This window comes from Erinaceus europaeus, chromosome 10, assembly GCF_950295315.1.
Source record: "Erinaceus europaeus chromosome 10, mEriEur2.1, whole genome shotgun sequence".
NCBI classification, from domain to species: domain Eukaryota; kingdom Metazoa; phylum Chordata; class Mammalia; order Eulipotyphla; family Erinaceidae; genus Erinaceus; species Erinaceus europaeus.
In genome coordinates, this window is record NC_080171.1 from 77,010,332 (window position 1) to 77,033,245 (window position 22,914).

Consider the following 22,914-nt stretch of genomic DNA (forward strand, 5'->3'; position numbering starts at 1 on the left):
ATATTTTTTAATTTTTTTATTCTTACAAAAGAAAGAGAAACATCAGAGCACTGCTCAATCATGTGTTAGAATCGAACCCAAGGCAACATGCATTCAAGGCACACACTCTATTGCTAAGCCACCTCCACAGTTCAAACACTGAACATTCTCACAAAGGGGCCATTTCACTGATACCTATGTCTTTTTTTTTTAATTGTCCATAAAAGGTGAAATGGTATCAATGCCTTTAGGTAGGTACTTAGGTAGTTAAGAATTTGAGTATGTGTGCTGCTGGAGCAAGCACACATGATCTTTTTAAGATATTAATTCACACTATCACATTGTTCAGTCACAATATCAAATCATCAGCTTTTGCTAGTGTGGGGTTTGGGACAGGCTTCTGTCCTTAAATTAGAGCAGCCTTGAACCAAGAGCAGATCATTCATCTTCAATAGTTCTCTCTCGTGACAATACCATCCCTGTTCTGATCCTTTACAAAACATGCCTCACGTGCCATAATAATAACCTGCATTTCAAAATGGTTTGTAATATAGTTTGAACACCTTAAAATTCATTTTGCTTTACTATAGCATCATTATCTTTAAAAAAAACATTGAAGAGAAAATCTCAGATAGAAAATGTGTCATAAAGAGACTAGACTTATATCACTGTATTTCCCACCTCAGATATAAGATATATCGGGGGGGGGGGAAGAAACTAGTTTATTAATACATACCTGTACTGACTTTATACAGTTTTTTTTTTTCCTGAGGAAGTTTATCAGAACCAAAAACAGAATGTCTGACTCCCCAGAACAAACCATTTAACTACTTCCAGCTGCTAAATAACAACCAGTTGCAAAAGACTTAGGGAAAAAGAAGCATTTTTCATATGATCTTTACATCCTACTCCTTTTTTTTTACAAAATGGAAGCCAAGAACAAAGTTTCCTACAAGCAAGAGGTATTAACAAGGAAACACCTGGACTCTGAAATGTGTAGTATAAAGTGACAGATAAACACCCTTATCAGTATGATATTTCCAATGAGTGGAGTAATGTTTACCACTGAAAAACACAGCATGAGTTTATATTCAGTTGTCCCTAACAGATTGGTGGGTTTTTGCTTGTTGTTTTCAGTCCACATCCTTATATTCAGGTTGAAGTACTTTTGTAAACTGAAAAGTGGAGTTTAAACCATCTGTTCTTTAATTCTCTGAGGATATTTTCTATTATTTTCCTAACATATCCAAAGCATGCAGCTATCCTGTAGAGCTCAACTGAAGACTCCTAATGATTGGATGTCAAGGGACTTTTGGACAATTCCTCTGGAAGCTTCGAGATCTACTTTCTGGCAAAGGATAAATCTACAGTCATGTCATATATACGATAAGAAACTGACGTTGCTTTACATTCTAATAATGAGAGGATTTCTAGAACTGTTTCAAGTGGAACATTTACCTGGTCACACTGGTACACTGGTTGAGCATACATGTTACAGTGTGCAAGGAACCAGTCCCTACCTGCAGGGAAAAGCGTAAGTGGTGAAGCAGTGTTGTAGGTGTTTCTCTGTCTCTCTCCCTCTCTGTCTCACCTTTCCCTATCAAATTCTGGTTGCCTCTGTCCAATTAATAAATATTTTAAAAGAATTTTTAAATTACAGCATTTATCTACCTATATTTAATTTGCCCATGAAATTACATGATTTGAGGGCAGTTTTTAGGAGACTTATTCATTTGATCCATTGTTAAGAAATGTTTATTATTTTCTTCAGGTAATACTTAACTACAGTTTGATTTAAAATTAAGCACACTGACTAAGCATTCTAAGACAGCTACAAACTTTTCAGAAAGCAAATTATATATTCCATTGAATGGGTATATACTCATATATTCCATGAGTATAGAACTCTGGCTTCAACCTCCTGTAACTAGTAAGAACAAAACCCCCAACACACTGTCTCTCTTTGTATAGTATTCCACCATTAAAATCTTTCAATAATTATTTTTTGTCATCACTGCAGCTTCACCACTCCAGGATGACTTTTTTTAGACACAGAGACAAAGAGACAGACAGAGACACGCACAGAAACTTCCTTCAATGTGGTGGCAGGGGAGGTAAAAATATTTCAATCTTAATTAAACTTATAATTTATGAAAATTCTCCCAAGTAAACTAGCTCAAAGTAAGTGTCCTTTTATCTAAAGAAGTTATATACTGTTGGTTCAGCATCTTAAGCATAGCTAGCTCCAGGTATCTGAGGACATAAGCTCCCTCAGTAAATCTGAAACCCTTCAATAGAAGGGATCATTCATCTCCCCCAGTACTCATCAGAGAGATAGCGATGTAGGTCTCTTCTAAGAATTACTGATTCAAAGTGAATCACCAAAAAAAAAAAAAAGTCATAGAATAATTTTAAAAATTGAAAACGCATCTTACTTATATATCTCACTTGATAGAGATTGAAGAAAACTGGATTTTTAATATAACTCATATTTAACAAAGAATAAAACAGGTTCTGTTAAATTTATCCCAGTGGTACCAAAAAGGAAAAGGTCCAATGCTTTAAAGATTTACAAAGCAACATCTGACAAACAGTTATCTAGTATGATTACACACACATCCTCTATTAATTTCCCTACATTAAATCCCATATGTAGCCCACAATGTTCTGCTTGATGAAAAGACATGGTATAACTGGCTTCAAGTCAGACAAGCTATGACTGCAATCCACATTTTCTGCTTCCTTTCTACAACAGCATATTAAATGTCTGATGTATTAGCCTAGGAACTCCCAGTCCCTGCTGCTACACATACCAACCCACAGGGAAAAGAAGGACAGGCAACTGTGATTTTGTCACCATACCAAGAGAAGTCTTCATTTTCATATGTTCATCTCACCCTAAGGATAGTGTCTCTGATAAGTGGTTAATTCTGTGATATATATTAAAGGGGAGGGATACAGCTCAGACAAAGTAAAAATAACATAAGATGATTCAGAAATCATCAGTGAAACAGGTTAAAAGGACTGGTGAATAGGTGAAAATTATGTCCTCATGTGTCAAGAGACTTAAGAGACTTGGTGATCAAGCTAAATTACTTGCTTCAGTGCTACACTTAAAAGAAAAGAAAAAACATGGAATTTATCAAACTGATACTCAAGAAAATGTATGTTTTGAGAGAAAAATATCCAGTCTATCTGGAATTTCTTGTCCATATACCAGGCCAAAGGAGCCAGAAGAATTAGAACTACATCTGAAGACAGGGTGCTTTTGTCAAAAGTTAGAATTTAACCCAAAGCCCATTCTCAGTCCCCTTGAATTTTCTGGACACAATCCTAACCAAAAAGATATCCTAGGAAATACCATCCTCAGATATCAATTCCAAGAACTTCTGGATTAAGAGATAAAAATGTGGTGCCTTTTTAAACCTCAAACGTCATTATTGGATCGATGGCTGAATCTTGTAACTGAAAAACGAAGTGAAATTTGGCAAATCATTTAGACTTTGTGTGTCTTGGGCCCATTATCAGTTGATATAAAACAGGGAGAAGACTTGGGGTGGCTCATGAATATTCAGTCACAAAACGTAGAATCACAGTATATATGAGAGCATTAGAAGAGCTAAGCAAAACTCATACAAATAAACTACAATCTCTTCTAATACCCAGCTCTTGCTAGATTGACATGTGAAGTGACTGTAAATGTATCATATTAGCACTTCAGCCTAGTTGTTTTAAGAGAAAGCTACAAGAGTCTCTGTATAACAAAGTTTTGGCAATGTCTAAATCAAAATTAGTTCCTGGATCTTCAAGAATGGATGGTAATTGTCTGCATGTATCATTTAACTGGACTAATCAACAGTGGTTGGGAAATTATGAAAGGCTAATTATTCAATATTCTTTTTTTGTTTTTTCTTATTGTTGTGGTTATTATTGTTGTTGTTATTGATGTCGTTGTTGGATAGGACAGAAATAGAGAAAGGAGGGGAAGACACAGAGGGGGAGAGAAATATAGACACCTGCAGACCTGCTTCAATGCTTCAAGCGACTCCCCTTCAGATGGGGAGCCAGGGGCTCGAACCAGAATACTTAGGCCGGTCCTAGCACTTTGCACCATCTGTGCTTAACCCACTGTGCTACCTGCCTGACTGCCTATTATTCAATATTCTAGTATGATTCTCACCACTGAGTTAAACAGAATCCAACAAAGCTTACAAAGAGTGCTTAGTAAGCTATTCAATATTATTATTAATAAATGCAAGTTAAGATAAAATAACATTTTATACATCAAATTTGAAAGAGGTATGAAATAATATGTAGTCTTTAACAAGGTATAGAAACTCTGAGACTATTGATGAATTTATATAATACAGAGGTAGATCTTCTCTGTAGTGCAGTCTGAAAATCCACATATATAAAAAAGTCTCCAAACTGTACATGTTCTTTAGAAGTAAACTTTACATTTAATGTTTCTGGTCACTCCAATAGCCAGAAATGTGCAACAAATGATTTATAAAGTGTTCCAGTAAAGTTTTATTTATAATAATGAAAGGTAAATAAAACATTAACAAAAATTGATAAACATACAGTAAGTTTTATTTTTGTCCTTTTAAGATAAAATGGGTAGGATGTGTGAAGCCAGCTTACTGTCTTAGAGCACAGAAAGGGCATACCTGAGAGTCCAAGCTCTATCTCTGACACTGCCATATGAATAAAAATAGAGATCTTTTAGAAAACATTTAAAATAAAATGAGATAATGAAATATTGGGCAGAAAGAGGCCATTATTACATTGATGATTTTTTGCAAGTACACAATGTTTGTATTAATTGATTTTGAAAGGAAATGATAATGGATTTGTTTTTCATCAGTTTGTATATGCTTTCATGTAACTAGATCAATGTGTAAATTAAAATTTTGCTGCTAGTTGCACCTGGGCAATAGAATTCAAGATGACTATCACTCCCTTGTGTCTTAACACATTTTTCTCCAATAAATAAAAAATACATTGATAAGCAGGATGAAAGCAATATGCTTTACAGCTTTCTACAGGGCATCCATTACAGAGACAGAGCAGTTCATGCCCCTTCCCCATGCCAATCCGCTTCTGGCATGCCCCCAGTGGATAAAACAAAAAGCTGATTCTCTCCATCACATCTTTATCTCTAGACAGCAAATTGACTTCAAGTTGGACCATAGTCTGCTATTCTTTCTCTCCTCTAATGGAACACACAAACCAATTTAAAGATCACAAATACATGTAGCCTTTCCAAATTGCAAAAATTAAGTTCCACACTGCACCAATTCACTTCCTAACACCTATTCCTTTGCTCATCCTGAAAAAAAAAAAAAAAGTATTTCTGTTGAAGGATTTGGTGGATGCATAGTCAAAAACTATGTCAATGCATCTTTAATATGCTGACTTTTAAGACTGTGAAATTTTACTAGTATGACAGAAAACACTGTGCTAATGACCCCTCTCTGGCCAACCAGAAGAGAGACTGCATGAAGCACATGGCCCAAGAAGCCCTGTCTATACCATCAATTTTTTTCATTAATGATGATTCTGCCTTCAAGGCATGGGCTGGATGTGCTTCAGACAGGAAACTGAAGGCTTCTCAATGACACCTAGCCCATGAGTACAGTTAATTTTACATGCAATACTCAGCAAGTCTGAGGAGTCCCTCAAGGCATAATCTTCAATGGGAAATTGACAGCAGCAGATCCTCATAAAAAAAAAAAAAAATCCCTCAGGTGGAAAACAAGTTTCTATCTCATAAAAAAAAGAAATAGCATGAAAATAATGCTGGAACTATGGTTTCAGAATCTCAAATAGAAGAATGAAGGGCAGTGCAAAGATACAAGAGGGGCAGTGAGGGGTAGGAGGAGAAGAAATAGGAGCTCAAAGCAGAGCTGTGAGGTATTTCAGCAGATTTCAGTCCCCTAGGAAGGGGAGGCTGAGTTCCAGAGTCAAAAACCTTTGCAAAATCACAATTATAGAAAAACCAGGACTAAAATATAAACCTCTCAAAGTTGAAATTATTGACTTCAAACATAGTAACAATACCATAAAATTTTCACAATATTTTGGTTTTACACACACTGTAACATCAACCTTGAGAGAAATTAAAATTCTGTCTTAGGGGTTGACCTTTTTCTCTTCAATTCTGTCCCCTGGAGATATGCATATAGCATATAGCACAACTTCTTATTCAGACACCTAATCATACATTGTGTTCAAATGTTATGAGTCTTATATATGAAGCTTGTCTTCCCAGCCACATCATACAGTCCTAAAAATTCATAATTTAAATCTTTATTCTACCTCCCTAAAATTCAACTGTTATATTATGCAGACAGAAGGTAAATGATAAATACTTGGGTCAGGCCCAAATAATATCATAATGGGTAAAGTGCATGCCTTATCATATCTATGGTCCTAGGTTCAATCCCCAGGAACATAAGGGAACACCACGGAGATTTGATCTCTCTCCATCATTCTCACTCTCTCTCAAAATAGAGAATAAAAAAGTGTGCCACTGAGGCAGGTGCAGCTGTGTTGTGCATGTGCAAAGCCCTGGGTTCATTCCCCATGACATCATATTAAAGACAAGTAAGTAAAGTCTTGGGTAGACAATGATACAGGCTAAAGAGATTATAAAAACAGCCTGGAGACACTGTAACACATACACTAAAAAGTGATCAAGAAGACAGATCTACATGGAGCACAAGCACCTTCAGTGCTTTGATAAATTCCTTGCTTTACTGCACTGAGCCTTAGTCACTGAGGCCCCAAAATCTTAAGCGTGGCAATTATTTGACATACCACAGGATAGCAGCTACAAAATCACTCTTCTCAGTTCAATTGATATTATGGTAAACACTATAAACCTTAATTGAAATTGTTGCTTAATCGAATAAGAGTATGCGTGTGTGTGTGTGTGTGTGTGTGTGTGTGTGTGTATGAGCTTGCTTAGAAAGGAAATAAGAAAAGCGCTCAGGAGGTATGATTATACCATAAGAAGTGGGAAAACAAAGTAACTTGAGACCTGGTATCTGAAGGAGGTATATTCAGGTTGGCTGCATTCATTGCCCTCTGTAAGCTAGGACTGATCTGGTTGCATGCTGTGGAGACCTGGCTCGCTGGAGGTGAAATGGGTCCCAGTCGCTGAACCATCATGGGACTGCTGGTGACCACTAGATTGTTGCAGCTGCCTTTTCCAATGGACTTGCACTGAGGCCCAAAGCCAAGAGCCCCTAAAAACAAATGAATCAGATTAGCTTTCATGCCCCTTACATCAGAAATCAATAAATACACACACGTACACACTTATATTAGGACTCATGTTTAGAGATTTCTTGCATCATCTTTCTTAAAAGTATTAGTGATACAAGAAAAGCTTTTCTCTAATCCCAATTTAGACATAAGAATATACTAGAAGCCCTTTACAATCACCCATGGGAAATCTGCTTATCTTCTGCAGCTTTTGTGCAGAAGCACTTAGTTATATATTTTTAATTAGTGATTTAATGATGACTGACAAGACTGTAGGATATAAGGGGTCAAATTCCATACAATTCTCACCACCAGAGTTCTGTATCCCATCCCCTCCATTGGAAGTTTCTCTATTCTTTAGTCCTCTGGGAATATGGACCAAAATTCTTTATAGAGATTTTAAAAAGTTTATCATTTTCTTACATAAAGAGTTAAATATTAAGTAGGCAAAATTACTTATATCAATCAAGTTTTTTCTATAGTAGCTAATATCTTTTATTATCTAGCAAGGAAAGTTGACACTGTTGGAAAAAACATGTTTAACTGGTTACTTCATGCCAATCTTAATCCTCCATTAAAGCCTAAGAGGAGATAGTCTAGCTGTGTCTCTCACATCAGGATTTCTTCCTCTTTATCCCATATGCCATTATACACATATCCAACCAAAAAAAAAGACAAGAGAGAGTTATAAACAAAGCATTCTTTCTCAAAGCCTCATGGTAACAAAATTCAACATATATTTTTCATTTCTTCAGTGACAATTTTTTAAGTTTAGTAAAATCTTGTATGGACATACCCAAAGGGTAAAGAAAAAGTTAAAAGAAAGCCTCAAGAATTGGTATCATTATGGAAACATGAAAAATGAGGAGAAAAGCAAACAAAATCATGACTCTTCTCTAAAGAAATAATAGTGACTAAAAATCATTCTAGAAATTCTTTTATATAGATGTACTTTAAAAAGCATTTTTGTACACTACATAGTCAAATTGCAATAACCATACACTTTCTACAGCAAACAAAGGAAAATATTATCTCAAGTTTTTAACAAAGCAAATGCAAAATTTTTCTCACAAAATTCCCCACCTGTCTCATTGATATACATACACACACACACACACACACACACACACATATTCAACGTAGGTAGAAAGTATCACTGTAACTTTCCTTAGTCTGAGAGGACATAATTATAATTCACTATCTTATTTTTCAAAAGCTAAATTAGAGTAAAAATGGCAAATTAAAAATGACTTTGCCATTGTTTGATCTTCTAAAACCCCACAAAACCAAAGTATATTAAGACCTTACAGTAATGGCCATCAGTGAAATTATATCTCATGGTGGAGTCATGCTATATATTGCTGGCAAAATCCCTGCTCTAATTCAGTCCTCTGGGAAACTAAGATTCAAGTGCTAATTGATTTGCTCAAGGCAACCCAAAGATTTACTAACAGAGCAGAAACAGATGCTACGACAGTAAAGTATGGTCCCTCTGTGCTTCAGCTTAGGTGATAGATGTTCAGTTTCTTTTTTGGATACTTACCAGGATCATTAGTCCAATAATTTCTTTCCGGTGTTTGTTTGTTTATTTGTTTTTTCAAGTATACAATCCACTTCTTTCTACCCCAACCCAATATAGCTCATCTCAGATATATCTTTGTGCACCTTGAAAGACTGGTTATAGACACTCTGGGGCCAGACAATAACATACCTTGTAGAGCAAATATATTACTGTGCACAAGAATTATGGTTTGAGACCCAGGTCCTGAACTGTGGGAGGGGGTAGGAAAGGAGACTCATGAATGGTGAAGCAGTGCTACAGGTGTCTCTCTCTCTCTCTTCCCTATCTCCCAATTCCTTCTCAATTTTTGTCTCAGTCAAAAACAAAGTTTAACAAAATGAAAAAAAATAACCACCAAGAGTTGTGGACTTGTTCAAGCACCAAGCCCCAGTAGTAACCCTGATGGCAATAAATAAATAAATTAATAACAAAACTTTTTGTTATTCATAACATTGTAGTCATCAGGATTTCTATGCATTTTGACACCAAAAGTAATGGGTAAATTTTTCACATAGTGATAATAGATTTAGTATTCTCATAAATTCCAAAAATCTAAGTGGTACTTAATTTTAAAGTTTTTTAATAAGAAATATAATTATTAATTTTAAAGGATATAAGGATATGTGCATCCCTACATTTATAGATGCACTATCTATAATAGCCAAGGTAATGAAATCAACCTAAGTGCCCAACAACAGATGACTATCTAGAGAAGTTGTGGGATATATATTCTATAGAACTCTACTCTGCAATCATAAAAGACAAGATTGTTATCATTTGGAACAAAATGGATAGAACTGGTAGTGATTAGGCTAAGTGAAATAAGTAAAAAAGATAAAGAAAAACAACCAGATGGTTTCCCTCATGTGTGGAATATAGAAGGATAAAATAAAATAACTAGCAAAAATAAAGGTAAGCAAACCATCTCTTAGATTTTGTGGAAACTATGGTGGTGAAGGAGCTTTGAGGTACAGAACTTTGGTGGAGGGTTTGATGACTCTCACTCACCATGTACAGGTGCAAGTTATACCTCAGAAATCTTACAATTTTGTAAAACTCAGTTAAATCACTAATATAAAAGAAAACAAAATAAAGGCCTATTTATTTAATCTCAGAAAATATCAATGTTATAGTTCATATGCTGGTCCAGTATAGAAAATACTCAAATTCTCTCCCCAGTTTTCATCACTACCAGACACTGCAGTGAAAAGCAACATCAGATTTTGGGTATTCTGTCAACTTTTATGCCATATGTTCATTTAAGGGACTTGGTCATTTCATGCCTGCTTCTTAATAAAATCTACCTCTAAAACAAAGATATACTAGCTGCCGGAAAACATACCCAAAAAACACTGCTTGATTGCAAGGGATCTTGATGTTATTTCATCAGATCTTAGATGCCATATATTATTAACAAACCAGTAAAGACAAGCACTCCTAAGTAAATTCTAAACAGTGTTTAGAATTCAAAGATGTTCTGCTATGAAAAACATGTGTCTCTGAATCAATAATTATCAGTACGGTGACTGATTTTTTTCTTTTAATGATCCTTGTTCCTTCTTGTTCACACTCTTCTCTCTGAATGTAATGCCCTTACCCTACCTTGTCTATCTAGTGAACACCTTTGTGTTTTCAAAGTCTCAGTTAAAGGATCTTAATCTTCAACTCACCCACACCCCCACCCCCAACCCAGCCATCTAAACAAATCTGAGCAGTTCTTGTCCTTCCCCTAGTCTTTCCTAACATATCTGCCTCAGCATCTCAGGCAACTGAAATGTTTGCATATCTGACAGTCCCTCCTCCTTTCTATTGTATTGCTTTGCAGAAACAAAAGTCCTGGTTGGAGACAATATGCTTCCTCTGCTCCTATCCCATGGGCGGGCTCTCCCCAGTGCACAACAGACTCCATCAATGAAGTTAAGAATGAATGAATATAACAGATGAATAACATACATGAATATTAAATAAAGACACATTATTTCCACTGAAACACTTCTGACTTTATTTTTTAAATCCCAGAGTCATGTTTCCAATGAAAATGAATTCTTAGATGTGTCTCTATAGTATTGTTAATTTGTTCTAAGCAGAAGAGGAAGCTAATAGGAATAGCTCTTTCAAATCTGCTTTCTTGGACTAAAATTTTACATTGGTCAAGGCTTCCTTTGCAATCTGTCATCCTGGATTCACACATTCACATCATCTTCTTTTTGTGCAATAACAAATGTTAATATTTCCTTTTTTAGCATCTCCATTTTTTTTCCAAATTAGGCCATTTCTTATTCCCAAATCCACTGGACAACCTTAACCTGATCTAGCCACAGAGAAGTAACAGGTTCTGACATGTATCACCAATGACAGACATCCTTGAAGCAGGAGGCTGAATGATGATTTTCTTGGGAACATATAATTCTTGTGACGCATCTGCGAGAATGTTCTAGAAAATGACATCTTCTGTCTCACAAGTGTAAGCAAGTAAAAAAGGATCAAAACCCACTGTACTCAATGAAACATCTCTCTTTTTCCTCCACAATTCTAGGCAGAATGAACATTTCCAGGCAATGTTTTGGAGCGTAGGGCATGGAGACATCCTGCCCATAATCTGTATCCTGCTAGCTGTGTGATATGGAAAAATTATTAAACAGTTTATGCCTTATTTCTAAGTCTGTGAACTCTGAGTTATAAAATGGGAATTAAAGTAACACCACCTCATAAGGTCACTGTGCAGCTAATATTCATAAAATACATGAAGGGTTCCATGCATTGTCTAGCACATAATAAATACTCAAAAGGTGTTAGTTTCTATTATTGATATACATATATATATATATAAAACTGTCATTTCATTTTGTTGCATTCTTTTTTTTTAACTAAGAATGAAACACAATTCCTTGCACAAACTGAGATAGTAAATGATGTTATTTAATTCTCTATTCATTCCCAACCTTCTTTCTTGCTTTGAGACTGGAGCCAATTTTTTTTCCTAAACCAGGTGTCATCATAGATAGAAGAAAAGTTTTCCACTGGCCAAGTCTGAGTGTTCCTTGGCTCATCATTCTCTGAAAACAAACTATACAACTCTTCTGACTACCAGATGTGCCAACTACTTGTGCACTGGTTTTCATTTTGAAATACTGCTTATTTTTAGAGACTGCACAGTTTTTTAATGTATTTACTGCTCAAATAAGGATCCAAGTGGATAGCATTCTGAATAACGTATCCCTCCCAGCCAAAATTACTGCATGCTGTGGGGAATGCAAAGGTTCTGCATTTTCAAGTTTCTGAACCGAGAGGTCATCTTAGTAGGGGCATGTTTTTAATTAACATCTCATTAGGTTAAAGGGTTTTCCTGAAGTCAAATACTAGTTGATTATGTTGCAATTACCCCTGCTGAGACTGTATCCTTCAGAGGGGTTATGTTTATCCACTCATTCCTCTAAAAAAATGCGTTATCATAGGGGAAAATTGAAATGGCATGTATATGGAGGGGGTAGAGGAAAGAAAGTAATGACAACATTTTATTGTCATTATTTCATTCAACTGACATAACTGAATGCCAACCATTACACAAGCAGTCCCTGAAGATGGTGGTGAGGAAGATGAACAACATGAGTCCCACAGACTCAGCATTCTGCTCACACAATCACAAAACCCTTCTTCCTTTATAAAAGAGGTGAGTCTGACTCCCAGGTCAAGTCATGAGAAATGGCTTTCATTATAGGTCAAAACATGATGGTAAGAGCAATTATAAAAAGAGCAGTATAGAGCAGGAGTAGATAGCATAACGGTTATACAAGGGACTTAAAGTGACTAAGGCTCCAATGTCCTAGGTTCAATGACCCACACCACGATAAATCAAAGGGGGCCCAGTGGTAGTGCAGCAGGTTAAGCGTACATGGTGTGAAACACAAGGGCCAGCATAGGAATGCCAGTTAGAGCCCCCAGCTCCTCACTTGCAGGGGGGGGGGTCACTTCACAAGTGGTGAAGCAAGTCTACAGGTGCCTGTCTTTCTCTCCCCCTGTTTTGTCTCCCCCTCTCAATTTCTCTCTGTCCTATCCAACAACAATAACAGCAATAACAACAAGGGCAACAAAAATGGAAAAAAATGGCCTCCAGGAGCAGTGGATTCGTAGTGCAGGCACTGAGCCCCACCAATAACCCTGGAAGTAAAAAAAAAAAAAAAAAAAAAAAAAAAAAAATCAAAGCTGTGTGGTGCTCTGGTTAGAAAAGAAAAAGAAAAAAGAGATAAATGTCTAAAAAAAGCAGTATAAAAAGCTAAAAAACAGAAATGACAGGTATTGGATTTTGAATTCTGCCTCTTGCACCCACTCACTCACTAAATAATACTGAGTAAGGTCCTCAAAGTACTTCAGTGTACTATTCCCTAAAGCAAGAGTGGTAGTAGTATCTAGTTCAGAGGGTAGTGAAGATTAAAGGGGTGGTGTATATTAATATGTGCCTTACTACCTCTATGAAAAAGAGTTTTCTTAATTTTTAAAACTTCTCAAATTTACAGAAGAGCTACTAGAACAGTACTATGAGGCATAGTGAGATAGGACAGCATTACATAAACAGGACTTCTATATTTGAGGACCCAGAGACCCCAGATTCAATCCCTGACATTATCTTAACCTAGAGTTAAGGAGTATTTTGGTTATCTCCCTAGCTGCCACCCACCTTCGTTAAAATAAATAAATAAATACATCTGTAAAATGTACGTGTGTGTGTGTGTGTGTGTGTGTGTGTGTGTGTGTGTGTCTGCCTCCAGAGTTATCGCTAGGGCTCAGTGCCTGCACCACAAATCCACAGCTCCTGGTGGTCATTTTTAGCATTTTCTTGCCCTTGTTGTTACTGTTGTTGTTGTCACTGATGTTGGATAGGGCAGAGAGAAATCGAAAGAAGAGGGGAAGACAGAAGACAGAGAGGAGGAGAGAAAGATAGACACCTGTAGACCTACTTCACTGCTTGTGTAGCAACCCTCCTGCAGGTGGGGACCTGGGGGCTCAAACTGGGATCCTTAAGCTGGTCCTTGCACTTCACATCATGTGCACTTAATCCACTGAGCTGCCGCCGGGACCCCAATCTTTGAAACTTGTAAATTTAAATGGAATAGTACTGTGGGCTGTATTTTCCCTCCCATTGAACTTTACTAATCTATCCATACACTGCTATCTATATAGACTTATCATTGTTTTGTTGAACTATTTAGGAATCTTCTATGTCCTTCCCTCCCATTGAACTTTACTATTCTATCCATACACTGCTTTCTATATAGACTTATCATTGTTTTGTTGATCTATTTAGGAATCTTCTATGTCCTTCATTTCTAAATATACAAGGACAAAGTAACTCACTATCAAACACAAGACATTTAGCAATAGATAGGACTAACATGTAAGCATTGTGTGAATTCAAATATTACCAGTAATTCTAAGTAGAGAATGTATACTGTTTTCCAGTCCAGGGTTTTGGAGAAAGGTTTTGAGACTTAGCAAGGGTTAAGAATGGGTTAGCAAGCTACTGGAACAGACTGAAAAACAAAAAGGAAGTAAAAGGGCCAGGCGGTGGCACACACTGTTAAGCGCACATAGTATGAAATAGTGAGGACCTGCACAAGGATGTGGGTTCCAGTCCCCACTCTCCACCTACAGGGGGAAGTTTTATGAGCTAGTGGTGAAGCAGGTCTGCAGATGTCTCTCTTCCCTCTCTATTTCCTCCTCCTCTCTCAATTTCTCTGTCTTATCCAATGAAATGGGGGAAAAATGGCCACCAAGAGCAATGTATATGTAGTGCTGGTACCAAACCCCAGAGATAACCCAGATGGCAAAAAAAAAAAAAAAAGAAGAAGAAGAAGAAGAGAAAAAAGAACTACAAGTCAGCAGTGCATTGTAATTAGCACAGTAATTGAGATCATGGATCTACACTCTAGCTCCACCATTGACTGGTCTTGTGACTTTGAGCAAGATATTGAAACTGTACTTCAGTGTCCCAATCTCTAGAGAGGTCAATTCCTTCATATTTTAACATACTGTTTTCCAATGTGTGCTCCTAAAAATGCCATTTAACACAAAGCACTTACCTCACTGAGTTACTCTGAAGGTTAAAACATCTAATGGACAAAAGATATTTAGGGCCTGCCACTTAACAGATACATGCTAGTTATGCATCACTATACTCCCAAAGGGATAAAGAATAGGAAAGATATCAGGGGAGGGGATGGGATACGAAGATCTGGTGGTAGGAATTGTGTGCAGTTGTACCCCTCTTATCCTATGGTTTTGTTAATGTTTCCTTTTTTAAATAAATTAAAAAAATAAAAAAGAATTAGTGTATCATCAGAAAGGGCGGAAATGACAAATGTTGGCAAGGATATGGTGACAAAGGGACATTTCTGCACTAATGGTGGGAGTGTAAAATGGATTTTTTTCTTTTTAATCTTTTTACTTAGTAGTGGATAGAGACAAAGAAAAATGAGAGGGGAGTGGGATATAAAGAGGGAAAGAGACAGAGAGACACTTGCATCCCTGCTTTATCACTCATGAAGCTTTTCCCCTGCAGGTGGGGACCAGGGGCTTCAGGTACTTGTGCAATGTAATGTGTGTGTGTGTGTGTGTGTGTGTGTGTGTGTGTGTGTGTGTGTGTGTGCGCATGTGCGTGTGCACCCGCGCGTGCGCTTAACTAGATGTGCTACCACCTAGCACAGGGAGTGCAATAAAGCTCAACCATTGTTGAAAACAATTTGGAGACTTTTAACAGGACACTAGGAATAGATCTACCCTACAGGCTTCCAGGGGATTTACCCAGAGGAAGCAGAAGCAACTATCAGAAGATATCTATGTATACCTAGGTTCATAGCAGCGTAGTCTGTAATTGCCAGAACCTGGAAGCAACCCAGATGTCCAGCATCAGATGAGTGACTAAAAAAGTGTGGTATATATACACAACGGAATACTAATCAGCTGTTTAAAATGATAACATTATCTCCTTTGCATCTTCACGAATGAAACTTGAGTGCTGTGCAGATGTCCCTTCAGGCTAGTGCCACTCCCCACAAGTTAATAGAGTATCCTCAAGTGCCTTTCCCAGGCTGTCCCTTCAGGCTATTGCCACTTCCCACTTAATACAGTATCCTCAAGTGCCTTTTTCAACCAATCCTGTCCCGACATGCATGTCACTCCTGGTTGTTGCCCTATAAAGCCCTCCTACTTCCGCCACCCTCTCCCCCCCCCCCCCCCCCCGGTTTTTTAGGGGACGGGAGGGTGGTTCGCCTACTGGGGAACTGCCAACTGCCATTTTTGGCTAGCTCCACGTGGCCTGAACCACTGCACTCAGACCCAACCCTGGGGGGCCTGCATAAATAAAGTATTGTGTTCCCTCTGCGCTTGGATTCTCTCTCCTCCGTGTCCTGCCACCTCAAAGCAACACTTGAGGACATCATATTGAGTGAGATAAGCCAAAAAGAGGACAAATATCAAAGTATCTCACTTATTATTGAGACTTAATAAAGTAGGAATGAGAAGGGAGAGCACAAAATGAAACATGCACTGGACATGGTATATTGCACCATAGCAAAGGACTCTGGGGAGGAAGAGGAAGGAAGAAGAGGAAGAAGAAGGAGAAAACTTTGGAGGCCTGGTACATAATGAAATTATATGCATATGTGAATGACTGCACTGTAAAGCATTATCCCCCTCATTAACCCCCTTTGGCTAGTTTCCAAAACTTGATTTTCTCACCCTAAATATAAATTACTTTGGAGTTATATTAAAGTCTACTTGGAATAATATGACCAAGGTAAAAATAAAAGTTTTTTTAAAGAAAAGAATGGGGACCAGGTGGTAGTGCACCTGGTTGAGCACACATGTTACAATGCACAAGGACCCAGGCTTTTTGTTTGTTTGTTTGTTTGTTTATCTCCAGGATTATCACTGAGGCCCTGTGCCAGCACTAGGAATCCACTGCTCCTGGAGGCTATTTTTCTCATTTTGTTGACCTTGTTGTTGCCCTTGTTGTGTCTGTTATTGTTACTATTGTTATAGCTGTTGTTGTTGGATAGAAATTGAGAGAGGTAGGAAAGACAGAGAGGAGGAGAGAAAGATAGACACCTGAAGACCCACCCGCTTCACTGCTTGTGAAGTGACTCCCCTGCAGGTGGGGGGGGGGGGGCTTGAACCTGGATCCTTACACAGGTCCTTGCGCTTTGTGCCTCGTGTGCTTAACCCACTGAGCTACCACCCAGCTCCCAAGGACACAGGTTTGAGCCCCTGGTCCCCACCTGCAGGGGGAAAGCCTCATGAGTGGTGAAGCAGGGCTGCACGTGTCTCTCTGTCTCACTCCCTCTCTATCTCCCCCTTCTCTCTCGATTTCTGGCTGTCTCTATCCAAATAAATAAAGATAAAAAAATTTAAAAGTTTTAAAATAAAAGAACTAATATGTGATAACTTTCTGATATTATTTCTGTTGCCTATGAGTGATCAAATTTTGCATACTGATACTTCCTTGCCCAGTGCTTCTCAGCACACAGAAGATTTGTCTTCCCTTCAGTTATCTCTGGTCTTTGTGCCTCACTCTTTCCTCAGTTTCCCCAGCTTTTACCCATCTACCTTCCTAAACTTAGAAATATGTGATTCCTACATGCTAAACACACTTGTTTACAAATAGCTTGTAGTATATTATAGTGTTTTGTCAAATTGCTAGTGTTTTGCTGTTGTGATACAGCAGTGGCAAAGTAATGAATGAATGTATCTGAAGGGTGGTGTATTACTCTGAGATATTATGAGGCAAGGGTAAACGGCTAAGGAGACCAGAACAAAATACCTCAATTCTATATTCAAGGGCAATGCTTCTTTCTTTCTCTCTTTCTTCTTCTTTTTTCTTTCTTTCTTTCTTTCTTTTTTTCTTTCTTTCTTTAACTAAGCATATGTCACAAATGTTCAAAATGACATAAAGCCTACAGGACATCAGGAAGCCTTAATATAACACCATGCCTCCATGGAGTTTGCAATCTCTGTAAAATAACACATGCCTATCTAGAAATAATCATATACCACTATGAACTGTATAGAGTAAAGCATGACAATGAACTACAAAAAAGAGAAGTTCAGAGAAGAGGTAAATGTCTATGAGTGCAACAGTAATAATAATGAATAAGAATGAGGGGAAAGGAATCTTAACAACAAAGGCATTCCCCACAGTTCTTCATAAAAAATCAGTTATATGGAACCTTAGGGTGGTGCGCACTTTCCTGCATGCTTCTCTCAATTCATATCAAATAATATTGCATCTGCCAATCCCAGCATAATCAATGCAACGAGTGCCACCTCAGCATGCTTCACTTCAGACTGTGTCCAGAGACTTCAGGTGTGGAATCACAACCCTTCAGCTTCACTACTCGGGTGAGACCTTTCCTTTCATAGTACTCTCTAATTCCATTCCAGGTGGTTCACTTTCTAACAAAGTTCCAAAACCTAGATATAGACTAGGTCCCCTGACATAGAGCATATATTCACACATATCCATAAACTAGGGCAAAAATATATACCTGAAAGCAAAAGTACACAATAGTCTGCAGTGAGTACCCCCAACACTTCATCTGCACTATTCCAGCCTTTAGGTCCATAATTGCTCAACAATTTGTTTAGCTTTGTATGTTAACTCTCTTTTCAGCCACCAGGTTCCAGATGCCAGCAGGATGCTGGCCAGACTTCCCTGGACAGACAACCTCACCAATGTGTCCTGGAGCTCCGCTTCACCAGAGACCCACCATACTAGGGAAAGAGAAAGGCAGACTGGGAGTATGGATCAACCAGTCAATGCCCATGTTCAGTGGGGAAGCAATTGCAGAAGCCAAACCTTCCACCTTCTGCAACCCACAATGACCTTGGGTCCATACTCCCAAAGGGATAAAGAATAGGAAAGCTATCAGGGAAGGGGATGGAATATAGAGATCTGGTGGTAGGAACTGTGCAGAGTTGTACCCCTCCTACCCTACGGTTTTTGTTAATGTCTCCTTTTTAAAATAAATAAATAAATAACAAAAAAAAATCAGTTATAAAGTGATGTGAGAAATGGCCCAGTTGGTTGTAGTCTTTTCATTGATATTGATCAATCCAGTTTCACTACAGACCCCTGACCCTTACACTTCTACATGACTACAACCAAGCCTTGGTTTTCTTCAAAATTAGCTTACACTTCCCAGCCCCACTCCTCAGAGCCCTTCCCATTATAATAGACCCCCGGACCCCTCCTCACTCTTCCTTTCCCATTATAGCCACATTGTAAACTTAGACTTCCTGGCCAATCCCCCCTCCTTTCTCTTCCTTTCTCATTATAGTAGACCCCCGACCCCCTCCTCATATCTGTTCCCATCCCCTTTTCCTGAACAAGGTTAGATTGTGAACCAATTCCCTCTCATCAAATGGGAAGGGACAGGTTGTTCCCATGTCCTAGTAATGTATAAAAAGGCTCTGAAGATTGCCTTTGGTGTGCTTGCTGGCTTACACTCTTGCACCCTTATATATATTTAGATAACTAAAACTTTGCTTTGCTCATGACTCTTGGTGTCTCAGTCCTTGTTTTAAGGCATAGACATAGTGTGTTTTGCACTGTTTCTCACAATTGGGGGCTGTCTGGGATTTTCTTTTAGAGGCACTCTGGTGATGGGGGCTCTGTCTCTTCCAGAGAGGATGCACCCCACTGCCTTTAGTAGAGACCTCAAGGGATGGGAGGAGCCACAGTAAGTTCAAGAGTTGCCAGACCTGGCAGGAGGGTAATCAGCAACATGAAGAACAAGCTCAGGCAAGCGCACCCACGGAGACCAGGTAACCTGTGCACAGACGGGGTGAGTAAGTTGCGGGGGCAACTGAAACCCTTGGTGGTTGGAACATTTCAGAGGCTGTCTGATGTGTGTATGAGACTTGAAGTGAGTGCTGAGAGAGTGCTGAGTCAAAAACCAGGGGTCCTGGAGAGGAGCCCTGGTGAAAGACAAAGTGAGAGGCTCATGAGTGCAAGGGGAGGTCATATACAGTAGAACAGCCAGGAACCTGAAATGGGAAATCATTCCAATTAAGGCCTTCTAGAGAAAAAAGTATGAATATAGGACCTTTTAAATTAGAGCCTATACCAGCTGAAAGTCTCCTAGGATGTATGTTAAGGAACTGGAAAGAAACAGAAACAACCAGAGATAAAAAGAACAGGGTTATAATCAAGTATTGTACCCTTGTGTGGCCACGAGAGCTAATTCTGAGATCCTCGTTTTATTGGCCAAAGTTTGGGACACAGAGGACTGGATTTGCCAGCTCCTCATTCGATATGTTAATTAAAAATCTCCGCCCCTACAAGAAGAGATTGAATGTGCACACTGCTGGGAAAAGGAACTAACTATTCTTTACCCAGTGAAGATCCCTGCCCTAAAAAAGGAGTCAAAATTGCCAGCATGACCATGGGACCTGCTCTAGTATATCCCACCACCATATAACCCACAGCAGCTAGCCCCACTTCAAGTTTCCTCCCCAGCACTTCTCCCGGAATATCTGTCTCCACCTCCTCCCCCTGATGAGCTCCCTCCCCCCTCCCCCAGAAGAATTCTTATCCCCTAGACCTAACCCAGATCAGGCTAGAAAGCATATAACTAGCCGACTAGAAAAAGAAATGACACAGTGCTTAAAGGACCTTTACAACTTCCCCTTTCCAAAACAACCAGGAGAGAATAGATCATTTCCACTGAGAGACATTCCCCTGGGCAGGGGGATATTGGCTTTGTTAATACCCTCCTAACTAATTCTGAAGTTTGGGGATTTAAACATGACCTCCGACCACTTATTGAAGACCCGAACGGGTAGCCGAACAAGTAGATCAATTTTTAGGACCTCAGATTTATACCTAGTGAGAAATGATGTCCATACTCTCTATTCTTTTCACAGGAGAAGAAAGGCAGATGATCAGGAGAGCAGCCATGACAGCATGGGAGAAGGAACAGCTTGCAAGAGTAGGAGTATCTTCTGCTGTCCAAAAATTCCCAAACCAAGACCTCCATTGAGATAACAATAAGGTTGGCGACACATGGCTGACCTATGCACCCTGATTATCAAAGGAATTAGGGACTCAATTCCCAGGTTTCAGAATATAGCCAAAGTCTTTGATGTCCAACAAAGGGGGAATGAGAGCCCTGCTGATTTCATAAGTCATCTAAAAGAACAGATGAGAAAGTATTCTGGGTTAAAGCCAGAGGATATTTTAGGTCAGGGAATGTTAAAATTACACTTTGTCACTAATAGTTGGCCAGACATCTGTAAGAAACTGCAAAAAGATAGAGAATTGAAAAGATATGCCTTTAGAAGAACTCTTAAGAGTAACTCAAAGTATATGTTAGGCAAGATGAAGAAAAGCAGAAACAGAAGGCCAAATTATGTACTCAGTCTTTAACTCACCTCCATCCCCACTAGTCTCTGAGAAGCAATCAGGGCCTAGGAATGAGACAATATAAAATTTAAAAAAAAAAAGACAAGAAGGCAAGAAGAGAATAAGTACTAACCCTTGGGGTAAAGATAAGTGTTTTAAATGTGGGGAAATTGGCCATTTCAAAAAACAGTGCCTTGAGTGGGCACGAGAGCATCAACTGTCCCTCTCATGACAATCTATGATGATTGAGGGTGTCAAGGGCTCTGGATGTTCCTTGGGTCCTGCCAGGAACCCCTAGTAAAACTTGAGGTGGGACTCACAAGACTCCCTATCACCTTTCTTGTTGACTCTGGAATGGCCCGCTTCTTTCTCTGTATCATTCCTTCTGGGCTGAGCCCCAGCACAAACAGTCTCAGTGTTTCTGGGTTAAAGGGAGAGGGATTTTTAGCCAGTGGCCTTCAAGAAATCTCTATTACCAAGGAAGAGAAGCTAAAATTAAATTTTTATTTATCCCAGAAGCAGGAACAAATTTTTTGGGTACAGACTTCTTCTTCTTCTAGCATTTGCCCTTCTTCTGTAGTCAGTTAAATGGCTTTGAAAGTGACTGGGATCCATGTGGATTCAGTCGGCTAGGAAGGATCGTCAGTTTCCCCAATGAATGGGTACTCACGGTACAGACTTAATGGTAGGGATACAGCTAGGCCTCCATATTAGCCAGAATAAAATTTACACTGTTCTAAACCTCTTAAATCCACAGATAGAAGCACAAATAGATCCACAAGTGTGGGCTGCTGAAGGGAATCTAGGACTGCTTCAAACAGAGCCAATAATAGTTACCCTAAAGGATCCCCATCGTTTTTATTAGACAGAAGAAATACCCCATTCCCTTAGAAGGGAAGCAAGGGTTACAGCCAGTCATTGATGGATTAATCTGAGATGGGCTCCTTGAACTATGTATGTCCTCTTTTAACACACCCATTTTCCCAGTCCATAAGACTGTTGGGACTTATTGGTTGGTACAGGATCTCCGGGCTATCAATCAAGCGGTTGTGAGCCAACAGCCTGTAGTACCCAATCCTTATACTCTGTTAGGACATACTCCTCCAGAACATGACTGGCTCTGTGTTCTGGATTTGAAAGATGCATTCTGGTCTTGTCCCCTAGCTGAAGAAAGTAGATAAATTTCTGCATTTCAATGGAAATGTGAATACAGGGAGAAAACAACAATTCAGGTAGACTGTACTACCACAGAGATATACTGATTGCCCTAACCTTTTTGGCAGAATTTTAGAACGAACCTTAGAAGAATTTACCTTACCCCCTGATATTTGCCTTTTAAATTATTTTGATGGCATTTTACTGTCAGGGGGTGACTATGAGACTCTACTAAACACAGTTATACTTTTTTTAAACTTCCTCAGCAACAAAGGTCTCAGAGTGTCAAGTAAAAAATTATAATTCATGGAGCGGGAGGTTAGATATTTGGGACATGTGATCGGTAAAGGCCAGAAATATATAGACCCAGGAATCTGATCCAAAACCAAGAGAGAATTAAGGAAGTTCTTGGGACTTATTGGGTTTTGTAGACTATGGATTGAAAATTATGCTGCCCTCACCAAACTGATATATCTGAGACTCACCTCCCCAGAATCAGACTCTTAGAGTGAGGATCAGCAGAAGAACAGGTTTTCTCAACTCTAAAGAA

General features: G+C 38.7%; 1 protein-coding gene across 7 annotated transcripts in view; it reads right to left on the minus strand.

The window, feature by feature from the left end:
• The window catches only part of GLIS3 (GLIS family zinc finger 3), a 630,646-nt gene that overhangs the window by 382,683 nt on the left and 225,049 nt on the right, over nt 1-22,914 (minus strand). For 4 of the 7 annotated variants that reach the window (XM_060199784.1, XM_007525728.3, XM_060199781.1 and 1 more), the window contains one exon: nt 7,025-7,232. The exons of the other annotated variants lie outside the window; for them this stretch is intronic. In XM_060199784.1, coding sequence (XP_060055767.1) covers nt 7,025-7,155 — 131 coding nt within the window. In that variant the 5' untranslated portion in view covers nt 7,156-7,232. The remainder of the gene's footprint in view (nt 1-7,024; nt 7,233-22,914) is intronic. 7 annotated transcript variants of the gene reach the window in all.